Below are 14142 nucleotides of genomic sequence, written 5' to 3'. Positions count from 1 at the left end.
GCTTTCTTGTACTCATCGGGAAAGGTTTGCAACCAGGGGAGGTTTCTATAGAGATATTAGCCAGTTCTGATTTGCTTGTGCTTTCACTGTATTTTACGTGATGGCATTGCTATAAATTGCAGACACGCAGTGCTGGGTTAATGGTTGGGCTTGATGGTCTTAAAGGTCTCTTCCAACCATAACAATTCTATGATTCTATTCTATGATGAAAAGGGGTCCTAATGTCCTCAGGGAAAAAGAGTCGGAGTCTCTTTTCCTGCCTTCTTTCCTTCTTTGCAAAGGGGAACAGCTTCAGCAGAGGGACCGGGGAGCTCAGTGACCTGGGAAGCCTGTTGTTTGTGGGAGCCCCTTGTCCCTGACGGCATGAAGGGCAACACACACGGGGTCTCTTCCCCTGCTGTGCTGCGGAGGAAAGGAACGGCCTTTCTGGGCTCTCGGGGGCTTCAGTGTTTGCTCTTCGTGGGGCTTCAGAGCACACTTCAAGACACGCGTGCGTAACTCGGTACACTCTGTGTTGGTCAGAAGCAGCCCACGGGAGCAGAGCTGTTTCCTGCACAAACTTGGTATTTCAGTAGTTTTCTGCTAAGCCGCACCTGCAGTTGGAGCCTTGGAGAGGTGCTGTACTTTATTTTCCTGTCAGTCTAATCCTCTCTCTTTGAAAGCGTTTTTATTTAGACATCCCGGCAGAATATGAACTCATCACTGTATTTGTATCATCCGCAATGCATGTTGCTGGGGAGACCCTCTAGCACAGTGGTCCCGTGTTTTACTTTCACATAGCCATTTTTTTAAGTTAACAGAACCTAAAAATGATGTTGCCTGAAGCCTCTTGCAGCTTGCTACAGCTTGCAGGGGGGTTGCAAAGTCGAGGACAGCTGCTGTAGTTAACGGAGTTAAGTAATTAACAAAAGGAGATGTTCTCTTGGTCACTTATGAGAACAGCCAGCGCAGCTTTTAGCTTCACTTACTACATCTTTTCCAACGCCAGAAAGGTACATGCGGACGACCTGGACTCCTGCAGGTCCCTGCGCTGGATTGGCTTGGTCTGCTGTGCAGCCAGTGGGCATGTTATTGGCAGGGTTGCTAGTTTGGGCTGACACAAACCCCGTGCCAGGGAACTGTTCCCCATTCTTGCCATGTATTGGGAAGTCTTTATGTATTTTCCATAAAGGCCAGTCCCTGGCCAATAATTTCACTTGAGAGCTCCAGTATTCAGTTGTGAGTAGTAAGCTTTTACCTGTCCTGGTTGTAAAGACGACTGGAAGATGTGATGCAAATGCACTCTGAAAGCTGCTAATGCAGAAGTCCTACCAAAACAAATCGAAAGGAAAAACAAGGATCTCCCAATTTTAAGTTGGAACGATCCTCTTATTCTGTTTTAAACTGAAAGTTCTTCCTTGGCTTGGGATTGATCCCGTGGCCTGAGTTTTTACTGTGTTTTCCGATGCGCTGGGCAGTCATTAATGCCAGAGCCGTGGGCGTGCTGGAGCCCACGCCAGCTGGTCACACCAGCCCCGGTGACACAGGACTGCCTGGCTCGTGGTGGGCAAAACTCGGTTCTCCTCAGGTGAGGCACCCGTTCTCTTTCGGAAACATGGCAGAAGCCTTGGGGACCTGGAGGGATCAGAGAGACCCTGACCCAGGAGACCATTCTTGTGCCGTGGGCAGTGACCCAGGCGGGGAGACAGCCACGGCCACCCCAGTAATCTGTTCAGCACAGTCAGTGGCCAGGTGGCCCCGTGGGGGCCGATTTAAGCAGGGTCTCTGTGGTCAGCAGTGGCATGTGATGGAGAACAAGAGCGATGAACCAGGAAAGGATGTGACAAAGGCTTAGCATGAGGAAGAGGGAGATAAAGAAAGAAGAGGCAGTTATTTAGAAAGAGGGTGAAATTATGGGTAGGTTATCACATTATTAGGCCAGGGCGAGTGGAACTCAGCTCTTTGTCCACCCGTGTGATTTAAGAGAAGGAATATCTGTAGGGCATAGAAAACTCTATTATTCCCTGTGCTGATTTGGACCACATCTTGTCCCTGTCTGGCTGCGCAACGCTGACAGCTCACACGAAGTACCACTGAACTCTTTCCAGTTGCTTTTTTTTTGTATATTTGCATGTTCAGGACAGACAGTGATCCCAGAACTATGGTATTAAACCAGGAGAAACACACTGCGGCAGCCCTTACTGTGCCTTTATTCTGACAAGTGCGAGAGGTGCCAGCTGGCTTCTGTTTGTTTGCTTGCTGTTTTTTCCTAAGAAAGAAAATGGTAATGTTTCAGTGACGTCCCTTGGGTGCCCCTTCTTGTCATTGCAATCTCTGCTAATCTGCACCCCATGCCGTGGTGAGATACCAAGATGCCCGACCCGCCTGCAGACACTTCCTTCAGTGGTGTAGCCCACAGCCGTGTCTGATGCCCAGCAATTTCTGCAATTAGACTTTCCTCACATGGAGACCGTTTATGTGCGCTTGCTGCCTGCCCAAGAATTCCTCATTTTGGGTCTGAGCCGTGCCTCCCCTTGCATTCAGAGGCGGCTGTGTTTCACTGGCGGGGCAGACAGAGCGATGCAGAGCTCAGCAAACACCTTACGGTCGTTTTGGCAGCTCGTGCCCTTTGTCTCGGGCTGTTGATATGTGTAAAATCGCTCCAAAAGAATCACGCCAGCAGAAATGAGCAGCATCAGAGCCAGGTAGACTCGTGGGGGTTTTTATCCCCCCTAAAATGGGTTTTTATTTTTTTTCCCACAAAGGTCTGTCTGAGAATAATGTTTGTGAGTAATAATGCAATGAGTTTGGATGTGGGGACTCCTCTCTGGGTGTAAGGTTTTTTTCCGAGGAAATTTGTGACAGGGATGAGGTCAGAATCCCAGAGTGTGTCATGCAGAAGGCTGTCCACGGCAGTCCCTGTCTGCCCTTCTCGGGGTGATGTAATCCGTACTCGGTAATAACGTTTCCGTGAGGTGGATAACGGCATTTTAGTTCAGCTCTAATAATTCTGTTAAATCAGAGCTGGGGTTGTAATTGCTGTTTGTGACTGAGTTTGTTCCATATGTGTGTTATGCAGGATGCCATTGTAATGAAATGTTCCCTCTTTGAGCTGTATGCCCTAAAGAATATGCCTTTGTTGTGTGGCAGGCAAAACACTCAGCTGCTCTCTGCCTTTGCGGTGCCTCATAACCAAAGGAGAGGGGGAAAAAAGTCATGTTTCACCTTGTTTCAATTTCTTCTGGAAATTTTAAGTTGTGTAAGTGTTAGTCTTCATTTGCTTTAGTGACACAGAGCCTTGCTGGAGCCCAGTTCATTTTTTTTAATGAAAAAGCCTGTGAGCTTGTGTGCGTCTGAGGGTTTACAAGCATTAGAGCACTGGGGGATGAGTGTGATTGGGAACAGGGAGTGAGTGAGAGAGCAGGAAAAGCTTCTTCCAGGGAGTCAGACACAGTGCTTGCAAGCCACATTTTAAATTTTATTCTAACCATGATAAATAGAGCTTAGAGATGCAAAATCTCTAGAAAAATGCAGTATTAAAAGATAGCAAGTTCCATGCCATGAGATCAGGTAGCTGGGTGGTGGCTTCGCTTTGGATGTAGCGCGTGATGTGAGACTCCGTGGCAATCCAGTCTGGCTCCCGTATCGCGCCTTTCGTGCACAGACGTCCCCGAGCTTCGCGGGCAGCGTCAGCCCCCGACGAGGAGGGGACACAGCCACGCTGCTGGCCGGCTGGCCAGTGGTCCAGTGATGACCTGTGTCCAGTTCTGGGCTCCCCGGTTCCAGAAGGACAGGGAACTGCTGGAGAGGGGACAGCAAAGGGCTACCAAGATGATGAGGGGACTGGAACACCTCTCTTGTGAAGAAAGGCTGAGGGATTTGGGTCTCTTCAGGCTGGAAAAAAGACGCCTGAGGGGGGATCTTATCAACGCTTATCAATACTGAAAGGGGGGGTGTCAGGAGGATGGGGCCAGGCTCTTTTCAGGGGTGCCCAGGGACAGGACAAGGGGTAACAGGCACAAACTTGACCATAGGAAGTTCCACCTCAACACGAGGAGGAACTTCTTTGCTGTGAGGGTGGCAGAGCCCTGGCACAGGCTGCCCCGAGAGGTGGTGGAGTTTCCATCTCTGGAGACATTCCAAACCCGCCTGGAGGCGTTCCTGTGCCACCTGCTCTGGGTGACCCTGCTCTGGCAGGGGGTTGGACTGGGTGATCTCCAGGGGTCCCTTCCCACCCCCACCATTCTGTGATTCTGTGACACTGGTTGTGATCTTCTGCAGCAACCAGCAAGCTGTGGGGAGAGTTGGCCGGGTAGGACACCTGGATATGTAAAACTGGCAGACAGCAGCTAATTTCGCCCGAAGTGGGAGCTGTAAAAGCGGGAAAGTGTGTGCTGGGAGCCTGGGGACATGAGTATGCCAGGCTGTGCTGCCCTTGCTTACAACATGGATCTACTGCTCTTGCTCAACCTGACTTCTAAGTCTCAGGTGTTGCTTTTGGGTCCTGGATTTCAGCTCCCTGATGGTTGCACCCGTGAAATTTCTTGTGTGCGTTCCCAGGGTAATATAACACCAGAAGGCAGTTTTGCTCTGATCTCACATGGAGATCAAGATTTAGAACAAGAGGAAGTGTCCTCCAGTTACGCCAAAGTAGGTTTAGATTGGATATTAAGAAAAAATTTGTCACCAAAAGGGCTATCAAGCATTGGAACAGGCTGCCTGGGGAAGTGGTGGAATCACCATCCCTGGAGGTATTTAAAAGACAGGCAGACGTGGTGCTGAGGGACATGATTTAGTGGTGGTTTTGGCAGTGTTGAGTTGATGGTTGGATTCGATGATCTCAAAGGTCCCTTCCAACCTCGGCCATTCTGTGATTCTATAAATTCTATGGGGGAGGAGGGAGAGCAATGTGAATAATGCCTTAGGCCGCAGGTAGAACATGGCCATCAAACTGTCCCCACCTCATCGACACAGCCAATCTCACCCAGAGATCTCCATTTCGTTGTGTGCTTGGGGTTCTGGGAGAGCTGTGTGCCTTCCCTCTGTCCCTGCAGGGCAGCCCTGTGAGGGGACACACACCGCGCCGGGGCTGGTGCAGCCCCCAGCACCAGGAAGGGCTCAGGGAAGCCTCATGTGGTCTCAAAGAGAAGCCCTTTCTGCCTGGAATGGCAGGGTTGGTTTGGTTGGGTGTTGATCGGCAATAAAAATCCCAAAAGTCTGAAGCAAAATGAAAAACAGCCCATTTACACTTGGTTTTAGGCCATTTTTAGCTCTCTCGCTGTAGGGCAGGGGGAAACACTCAGCCTCAGCCTACTAAAAGTGAACACCTTGGATGAGTTCCAGGGGCTCCTATGTAGCCCATAGGTCAGGCATCTCCATTGGCAGCTCAGCTCGTGGTTGAACCCCGTTTTGGCAGGGCCGGTCCCTCTCCACCGCCTGTGGAAGGACTCCCAGCAGCTGGGTGAGAGCACACATAGCCAAAGGTAGGAGGGAGGAGAATGAGAGAGGGATGTTTTCTGGTCTGGCAGAGCCCTGTCTCTGCTTCCACTGCTCTGCAGCCTTGTCTGCCTACGCTCCATCCTCTCTGCTGGGGCTAACTAGGGTCAGGCATTTTGGCAAGGTCCAAGAGAGCATTCGCCGCCAGCGTGAAACATCCCGGTCAAGAAGTGATTATGGAAAAGTCTGTTTGAATAACAGCACCTGAGCTTGGCCCACCAGCAGCCCCCCAGGGCGCTTCTAAAAGTCAAAGCTTTGTACCAGTATTTTTACACCGCAAAACCAAGAGAAATAATCACAAGTGAGCAGGAATAAAAAAACATATAAAACAAACGTAGCATCCTATAATGTATCAGTAAAAAGGCAAAACTCATTCTACTTGAAGCCTACAAATTCAAGTTTCTCATGGGAAAACTTAACGCCTGTTCAAATGCTAATGGGTTGTTACCACAGGAATGTTTTAATTTAACTACATGTACTATAAGAAGGGGCAGAGGAAGGTTCAGAGAGCAAATGGCTGATGAACGATCTTCAATCTGCCAGTAAATGTTTGCTCTTTTTTTTATATACTTCCCCTTCTTGATCTCTGTCTTGAACAGATCCTCCAAAGGGACGTGTAAAAGACAGTTGATTTCAGCTAGAGGTAATAGCACATATTTGTGTATTTCTTTTATCCTTGTTTAAAACAGTAAATTTATGGCACTGATAGAGTGTCAGTCACTAGAGTAACTGGCCCTGAGAGCACAGAAATTGATGGTATATGAGCAAAAATTGGCTTACTGGGAAGAAAAAAATGCAGGACACTTCAGAAAAGTGATGGAGAAAAAGAACGCAAATCGGGCGCTGCAGCCACACACCGTCTCTGCAGGCTTCTCAGGACAAGAACAAATATCTCATGAAGCAAGAATGTCTTCCAGGGACTCAGAGGCAAAGGTCTGCCACCCTTTTCCAGGAACACAGCAGCCAGAGCTTGCAAGAGCTAGGTAGCAAGAAGAGCGCGAGAGCCCATGATCTTTCCTGTGGAAGCAGAAAATCCTTTTTTCTTTTTTCTGGAAACTCTCTTCTCAGCCAAATTATGTGTGGATGCCTCCACATTTGAAGGTTTTTGCTACCACCTCGCATTACCATAACTGTAAGAAGAAAACTGTCTTGCTGCTAACACTCCGAAACCTGTAGAAACACTTTATATGTGTTTTGAGACGTTTACAAGGAGCACTTGACTGACCTTGACCAGAAAAAAAATATGTGAGGGAAGGGAGTGGGCTGCTTTTTCTATTAGATAGGAATAAACATTTGTCAGAAGTCTCAGCATCTTCTGCCTGCCATATGTGAGCCCCCTCTGAGGATCTCCAGCACACTCAGGCGATGGCAGTCCGTGCTAGGCTCTCCTGGCCGGGCGGTCGCTGGTGTCCTCCCTGAATGGGGAGTGGGGTTTGGAGCCTGCTCAGATCCATGGCAGGGCAGAAGAGTGGGACGTTGTGGGACAACATAGACCCAATTGGCAGGGTGCTTACCCTCAGCTCACTCATATGTAGGTTGGACTCTGGTGATGGGAGTAATGGCCTGGAAAATCAGTAGTAGCTGCCGGGATGCTGGGGTGAGGATGACTGGCTAAAAAGGAAAGAGGAGAAGTTTGCAGACTGATGAGATTTCAAAGCCTCTGTTCTATTAGTTTTCACAGTGTTGCCAGAGAGCCTGAGAGTGTATGAGAACAAACGGCATTTGCTCTCAGTGTTTGAAAAATAGTAAAGGGCTGTAGCATCGGTCAGAGGCAACGCGAGCCAGCCAGAGCGCGGCCACGGGCTGCGTTCCCACCTGGATCCCTGATGCCCTCCCCATTTCTTCCTGATTTGGCTCTCCTAGAATCACAGAATCATAGAATCATAGGGTTGGAAGGGACCTCTGAAGATCACCCAGTCCAACCCCCTGCCAGAGCAGGGTCACCCAGAGCAGGTGGCACAGGAACGCCTCCAGGCGGGTTTGGGATGTCTCCAGAGATGGAGACTCCCCCACCTCTCAGGGCAGCCTGTGCCAGGGCTCTGCCACCCTCACAGCAAAGAGAGACTTCCTATGGTCAAGTTTGTGCCTGTTACCCCTTGTCCTCCTGCTTGAGCGCCGGGCACGGGACCACCTGCCCTGATGGACTTCCAGCCACCGTGTCTCAGACGCAGAGGGAAGCAGCTGGGGCTTGTGCAGAAAGGCACGGAGAAGATGTAGACTGATCGGGGAGGGAGCTGCATTCCCGGCCCCTGAGGCTGCCGTGCTCCCTCCCCCCCGCACCTATCTTATCTTTGCCTCTTTCTAAAATAAAAGGAATAGAAAAATTAACAACATGAAAAAGGGAGGAGATAATAAAGAGTATCTGAAAAATTATCTGTGTCCTCATTTCAGAGCTTTGCATGGTAACAGGGAGGCAGAAGGCCTTTTTCTTTATTAATGTATTAAAATATTAAAAAGCTGGGTGTCTCCTGAACCTACTCGGTTGTCATAGACTGAGAAAGCTCCTATGAAGTGTTCTGCAGAAAACTATTGCACTAGAGAAACTCTCCAGGGATGCCATTCAAGGACCAGAGCAAATCAAAGCTAAAGACAGAGTTTGCTGTCGTGCTGTTCACGGGGACTCGGGTCCAGCCTGGACAAGAGTGATATTTGCACCTTTGCTTTTGTGCCGAGACAAAATCTCTACCAATGGGACATGAATGCTGTCAGGGGTCTGGCTGCAATCGGGAAGAATCAAAGCTATATCTTTTCTGATTTCCTTTAGCTCCTTAGTCTTGAGGGTTTGAGTGAGACCAGTTCTTTGGGAGAGCTGCTCCTCGCAAACCTGAATCTGAGCCACTGATCATCAAATTCCCCGGAGACTGGGGTGTTTGGTTTGGCATGTTCATGGTTCCCCTATCAGAATCTGTTCGTTCCTTGGCAGTTATCAAAATACGCAATTGTTCTTCTTTGTGGATCTTTGCCAATAAAGCAGTAAGACTTTGATGCTGCTATAGCAACATCTTTGAGCAACCTGGTCTAGTGGGAGGTGTCCCTGCCCGTGGTAGGGGGTGGAACTGGATGGTCTTTATGGTCCCTTCCAACCCAAACCATTCTGTGATTCTACAGCTATTATGTTCTGTTATACCCTCTGCTTGCCATTAATAATGTAACAGTGTGGTGGGGCCTTGGTACTCATATGAGGGTGACAGTGTGACATGCGCACACACACATACATATGCACTGAATAAAAGTTTCTCTGTTTTCTTTTCCTTGGCAGGTCACTATGGAAAGGATATTTATCGAAGTGGAGGGCCAGATCTCCATAATTTCATCTCCTCCGGGTTTGTCACATTAGGAAGAGGACACACGAAGGGTACAGTGGAAACAATTTTTTGCTAAATAAAAAGATTGTTTTAAATAAAAAAAAAAAAAGCTATAACTCAGAAGCTGGGTTCTAAGTGCTATGAGATAACAGTATTGGACTGCAGTCAGTAGATTTAGTCTAGCAAATTACTGCTGTGGGTAAAATACTGTGCTCCTGGCAGAACCTTTTAAATCCTAGTGAGGGAGACGGAGGGAGAGTGTAGAGTCGGACAGACAGACTCCAGGCTCCACTCTGACTTTGCGGATCAACAATTTATACTGCTTTGTGTTTTCCTGGGTGCATGGTTGCAAACCACCATTGTGCTGCTGTATTTATAAGGGGAAGGGGTAGGAGTGTAATGCTGTCCAAGGGCAGGCAGTTAACACTTCAAGAGTGCGTGTCTGGATTTCTTTCGTTTGACTTCTGGGCTTTTTTTTGGGGGGGTATTATGAATATTTTATAAAATTATTTCTTTTTAGGTCCTAAAACATATATTTTATGTGTTCATATAATGTGATATAATGTACAAACATGAAAACACAAAAATATACATATACTGCTCTGTGTACGTTCTGTGTATATGTACTGTATATAAAATATATGTTGAGAGACAGTTGTAGCTATATTAGATAAGTAACCATATATCCCAGGAGTTGTGGTGACGCAAAAGCTGTGAGATCCGACTCAAAGCAGCTGGGTCACCAAAACCCCCCTGATGAATGTTTGTTTTATGACGTCGTTGCGTATTTGGTGAGTTTTTGTAGTGCACAGTGAGACTGTGTTTGGAGCATCTTTCTGTTGGCGCCCACACCCTGACCGAGTCGTGCTGGTGCACTGGCAGTGGGTCGCGACACTGGGGGTGCGAGCGCGCGCCATGCCAGTACTCGTCTGGTTCTGTGTCCTGCCGACTTCTGAGACTGTTGTACATTTCTATAGACACAATGTATGTGGAGATACCTATATAGCCACAATGTACTGTATGTGGAGATGTGTCCATGTGCTTGCCTGGTTGAATGCACCTGTGTTGTTTTCTGTGGATGACCATGACTCACAAATTATTAAAAGACCTTTATTTTTTCGTACATTTCCTGCACTTTTTCAAATTCTCCACGAGTGTCATCCAAAGCAGTGTTGGTCCTGTAGAACTGTCAGAGAAGAAACAAATATATGTATATTGTCTGTGTATGTCTGTGTGTGCTTAAATAAAGTTTACTGAGGCTGAGGCAGCACCCGTGGGACTTGTAATACAATACCCTGCAATTCCAGCCGGGCACTGCACCACTGAAGGGAAGCAGAGGAAACCTCCACGGACCTTCAGGTGGGCTGGGAACTGAAATGGTTCGAGGAAGGACCCGTGGATGGCATTTCACACAAGGTCTCCCTTTCTCCTCCCCATCCAAAAGGAGTTTTGCAGTCCTGTGGTATCACATCAGGCCTGACGGCATATTTAGGGTGAGATAGAAAGTGTGCCCCAGTAGAGGTGTGGTGTGTCCTGATAGCCTTCGTCAAGCACATGGATAGCCCAGGGCAGGGCCGTAAACCCTGCCCCTTTGTCTCAGACATTTGAATTATCTCCCAGCAGTTTTCTGTACAATACACTTTTCCCAGTTCCCTCCCAGATAAGAATAAAACCTGCTTTTCTTCTTTAACTGAGAATTCTCAGGGGCTCTGTTCTTCTGTGAAAGGGCCAGTGATTTTCACACCTTTTCCACTGGCTTTGCTGGAAGCCCCACAGAGCACATTTGCTATCCCTGGGAAGGTGGGAGACTGGGCAGTGGGAGCCCAGGCTCTTGGCACATCACTTCTTCCGACAGCCATCAGATAGGGTGGTGCTTTCCAAAGAGGATAAAAGGCTTTTATTATCTGAAGAAATTCAACTATCTTGGCTGTTTATGGACATAAAAGAATGGATTTGCCTTTGAATTTACTTTTCAGCTACCTGTAAATTTCAACTTTATTTGAACAGTACCATAATGTTAATGTCTAACTTCTTAATGGTAAATTCACACTCCCACTTGTGACTGGTGCAAGCGATTAACATCTCCACACAGTCGGCAGGCAAACTGCCCTGTTTGCTTGTGCAAACGCGTGGGTTTGTCTTTGTCTGCGATACGATTTGGTTGCCTATTTGTGCTGTGAAAGCAGGGACTTCGGATGTAACAAATCACTTAGGGACTCTTCCGTTAGGATTGTGCCCTATATCGTTTGATTATTTCTGGAAATATTACACGACAGATGTCCTGTGTTCAGTTTGAACTGGCAGCCCACTTGTAGACAGGAGAGATGAGTGCTCCAGCAAGGGTTACAGTCTGCTGCTTTAGCTGAGCAGCTCCATGCTCAGATTTTGTCCTATTTCAGTTCCAGTGCATGTGTTAAAATCTCCACCTCAACTACTTTTAGCCAAATAACCTCGCCCTGCCTTGTTGTTACACCACCATGGAAGAGGGTTCTGCTTTTAGACTGAACAAAGCCAATGAAGTTTATCTCAATATTTCTTTGCACTGGGAGACACATTTTTGGTGTTTTCTCAACTGTCTTCTGTGCTGTGGCAGGACTCCAAGTGCTGAGTAATTTTTAAGAGCTAATCTATTTTGGGCAGAAGACAAAGATGTGAGACATGCCAAACTACCATGGATACCAAATCAGCATATTCACATGTCTGACATCCACAGGCTCCTGCAAGGTTGTGATTTATGATTCTTATATGACACTCCATTGGGCAATGCATCACTGCCTGGCATTTAAGTCTATAAAATCACTACATAGCGTGTTCTTCAAACCATGGTAAAAGACTTCACTGTCAGTCTGTCATGATGATCTAGGAATGAATCCAAAGTCTTTAGGCCATAGAGATTCTCCATGGTGAGACACACTGCAGGGCCAGTCTCATCTAACCTTAGGTAGCTAGAAGTCAGACATTTTATTCTCAGGTAGCCACCTTCAATTCCACGTAGAGACACCTGGGAGGCACCAGCACCTGTAAATGAGTCTTCATTGGGTGGGCACTGGGCACCTTCTCCGGCAAGAGGGGAGCCATGGGAACTAGGTCTCCTAGCCATCAGGGTAGCTGCTCCATCGCTGTGGTGGCTGCTGTGAGAGTTCAGTGCTCCAGTGAAACAAGTAGGAGCACTGAAGATGGGAGCTATCGCATCCCGCTGTGCACTAACCTAATTTAAAAAGCAGCTTCTTCACCCTGTTCTTGCTGCTCTCAGATGTCCGGGGTTGAGACTGCCCTCGCATGGACCGTACCCGCTGTCCTGCCGGGGCCGTGCTGGGCTCCGCTCGGTCCCGCAGGCTGGGGGAGGAACTCACACAGCCGCAACGTGGAGCGAGCGCCCGCGTGGGTACGCAACCACAGCAAGCGGGCAAGTCTCGAGGAGCAGATTACCTACTCCAGATTACCTACTCCAGGTCATGATTGTTGAGTTTTCCAGTAAAAATGTGATTTTTGTTTTAGTTTTTTACTACCAGCGTCAGAACTTGAAAACAGTTTCTGAATGGAATTGGGTTCTTTGTGTTTCACCAGTCTGTGACAGCAGTAGAAATTCTGTGGAGCAGATGATAAACTCACTTCATCAGTAAACAACTTCTTTGTTTGCCTGGTAACTGCAACGGTATTAAAGACAGTGAGTTTTTTGCTGGAGAAGCATAATTTCACAGTTGAACTGAGCACTAGGGGTCAGAGAACAGAGAGGCAGGAGGAATATGGGATTTCAGACTACTGCAGGGTCATCTCATAGGGAAAACCAGCATTTTTCCTACAGTCTGCTAGTTTCTTGTAAGGTTACGTGAGATCCTTGAGGAGGTGCACAGGCAGGGCTGCAACCTGAAAAGCATGAGGGGAAAACTCAGGAAGAGCCAAGCATCCTCACAGCCTGCCCAGTGACACTCTCAGAAATGGAACCTCTCACTTTTGGTTCAAGGCTGCAAACCTTTACTGTTCCTGGATTCACTGGGAGATGGGCTCTGAGTTAGGACATCTGCAGGAGTCTCTTGTCTTCAAGCATCCCACTAAAATTTGCACCTAGGCTGTTCTCCAGCAGTGCCAGTGGGCAGGAAAACAAAAAAAAAAAAAAAAAGAAAAAAAGAGCCATGTCTCCAAGTCAGTGTGATGAGGCTGTTAAAGCCTGACTACATTTCTGCTGGCATCTCTGAGGAGCTGCAGCCGCATCCTGCAGTGTGGGCAATGTGAAAACGACGTTGGTGTCGAGAAGCCAGCCTGGTGACTGAGCAACAAAAGCTACCCACAGTCACATTTTATCTTGTGATATTTGGCGCGGATATGGCAAGGTTTACAGCCTGAATGTGGGATTTGCCTGCCTGCGCCTCTGTTCTCGCTCTCCTGCAGTATGGTTGCACCTCATGCATCTGCAAAGTGGCTCAGGGCACTCTTTTGATGGTTCAGCCCTTCGTGTGAGGTACAGCTGTCCAGCCTAAGCTGGTTTTGGTTGAGCACAGGTGCCTGGTGTGTGGGAACGTGGTACAAGTCCTTTAGCAGGACCTTACACCCAACTAGACATCACATTCCCCAGAGACAGCCTCTCCCTTTGATATCTCCTGATGAATATCCCACTCCCTGTAACCCGAAATGATGCACGGCATCCGTGGATGATTTCTTGCTTTTTCACGGTTGACAATGTCTCCCTCAAATCAGCTTTTTTGTGCATATTCAAAAGGAGCAAATTGTTCGTGATCTAGCCCCACCTTAGCAATGATCACCTTTCTCTCCCAGGCCATGCGCATGTGCGTGAGTTGTTTGGAGGACAGACCATGTATCCCATGGTGCCACAGCAGTGGAAGATGTCTCCCACATGGGTTCGAGGTTTGGGAGCTGCAGGGGTTTGTGAGAGCGGGAGGAGACAAGGTGACGTCAGGACAGAAGGGAGCTGACAGGCTTGAGGCACCAGCTGAGTCTCATGGCTCCTTCCCACTTGCCTGGCCGTCAGTGGGAGCTGCCCCATCGCTGACCTGGCACCTTGCGCTGCCAGTCCATGGCCAGACCTTCACCCTGGTGGTAGTGCCCTGCAGCCTCCTGGAGATTCAGACCCCTCTGGGGAGCGCACCGAGCTCCCACAGTCACCCCCTGGGCCGGTACCGGAAGACAGAGGGTCTGAGTCGATAGGGTCGCTCAGGCTTATTGCACGACGAGTTTCAAGAGTAAAGCAGCAGCTTGCTTTATTTGACAGGTTAACGTTTGTGTTTGCTTATAAGAGAACCTCGTACAAAGGCGAAGATGAAAGAGGACAAATGCAGCTCTAGATCATACTTAGCAACCAAGACCTTCCTGAGCTGCTTCGGCGTCTCAGCCAGCTGAGGTGGCT

General features: G+C 48.3%; 1 protein-coding gene across 1 annotated transcript in view; it reads left to right on the top strand.

Moving 5' to 3' along the window:
* SHISA6 (shisa family member 6) overlaps window positions 1–14142 on the top strand; it is a 266118-nt gene that overhangs the window by 53352 nt on the left and 198624 nt on the right. Inside the window, exon 3 of the mRNA XM_054221716.1 lies at window positions 8735–8830. Coding sequence (XP_054077691.1) covers window positions 8735–8830 — 96 coding nt within the window. The remainder of the gene's footprint in view (window positions 1–8734; window positions 8831–14142) is intronic.

Source organism: Rissa tridactyla, chromosome 15, assembly GCF_028500815.1.
Source record: "Rissa tridactyla isolate bRisTri1 chromosome 15, bRisTri1.patW.cur.20221130, whole genome shotgun sequence".
In the NCBI taxonomy this organism is placed as follows: domain Eukaryota; kingdom Metazoa; phylum Chordata; class Aves; order Charadriiformes; family Laridae; genus Rissa; species Rissa tridactyla.
The sequence above is the reverse complement of the archived record's forward strand: the minus strand, read 5'-3'. Positions and strand labels throughout refer to the sequence as shown.